Source organism: Penaeus monodon, chromosome 24, assembly GCF_015228065.2.
Source record: "Penaeus monodon isolate SGIC_2016 chromosome 24, NSTDA_Pmon_1, whole genome shotgun sequence".
Lineage (NCBI taxonomy): Eukaryota > Metazoa > Arthropoda > Malacostraca > Decapoda > Penaeidae > Penaeus > Penaeus monodon.
This window is the reverse complement of record NC_051409.1, coordinates 11,727,520-11,728,066: the sequence shown is the minus strand read 5'-3', so window position 1 is coordinate 11,728,066 and position 547 is coordinate 11,727,520. Positions and strand designations below refer to the sequence as shown.

At 36.0% G+C, this 547-nt stretch overlaps 1 protein-coding gene across 1 annotated transcript in view; it reads right to left on the bottom strand.

The window, feature by feature from the left end:
- Nucleotides 1-547, bottom strand: part of LOC119588855 (1-phosphatidylinositol 4,5-bisphosphate phosphodiesterase-like) — a gene marked incomplete in the record, with an annotated part of 69,524 nt that overhangs the window by 23,728 nt on the left and 45,249 nt on the right. Inside the window, 1 exon segment of the mRNA XM_037937493.1 lies at nucleotides 11-221. Within this exon segment, the coding sequence (XP_037793421.1) occupies nucleotides 11-221 (211 nt within the window).

Sequence of the window (547 nt, the reverse complement as noted above, 5' to 3'; positions counted from 1 at the left end):
TTTTCCTCACCTGCATCCAGCCAGCAGTGTCTGTCTGTACATCTCGGCAGTGGATTTACCTCCAAACTGCCTGCCAGAAAGGTATGTGTTGTGGGATGAGTTGATGTAATAATGGGAGAGTGGCTGGTCCATGTCCTGGTAGATATCCAGACGATCCAAGAATACTGGTGCATTCTCATCTGACATTAGGTAAGCCAATAGCCCATCCTTGCTAAATCGTTCTGCAAGATGAAAATAATACAGAGATAAATATGAAGCACAATAAAGAAATCTAAAAATGCAAACCATCATCATTATTCATTTATTTAGATAGCTGCTACTTTTAAGACCAATGCCACCTGGATTTTTTTTAGATCACTTTAAAATCAGAAAATGTCATAAATTAATTGGATGTATTCCAAACTTGTCATACAAATGTATAAAGAATATCTAAAATTGTAACAGGAATCACTGAGAACAGCACATATTGGCACTTTGTATTTTTCATATTCAAACATTGCTGCAAAACTCTAAGGACAAAAACCCACATTTTAATAACACATACTGT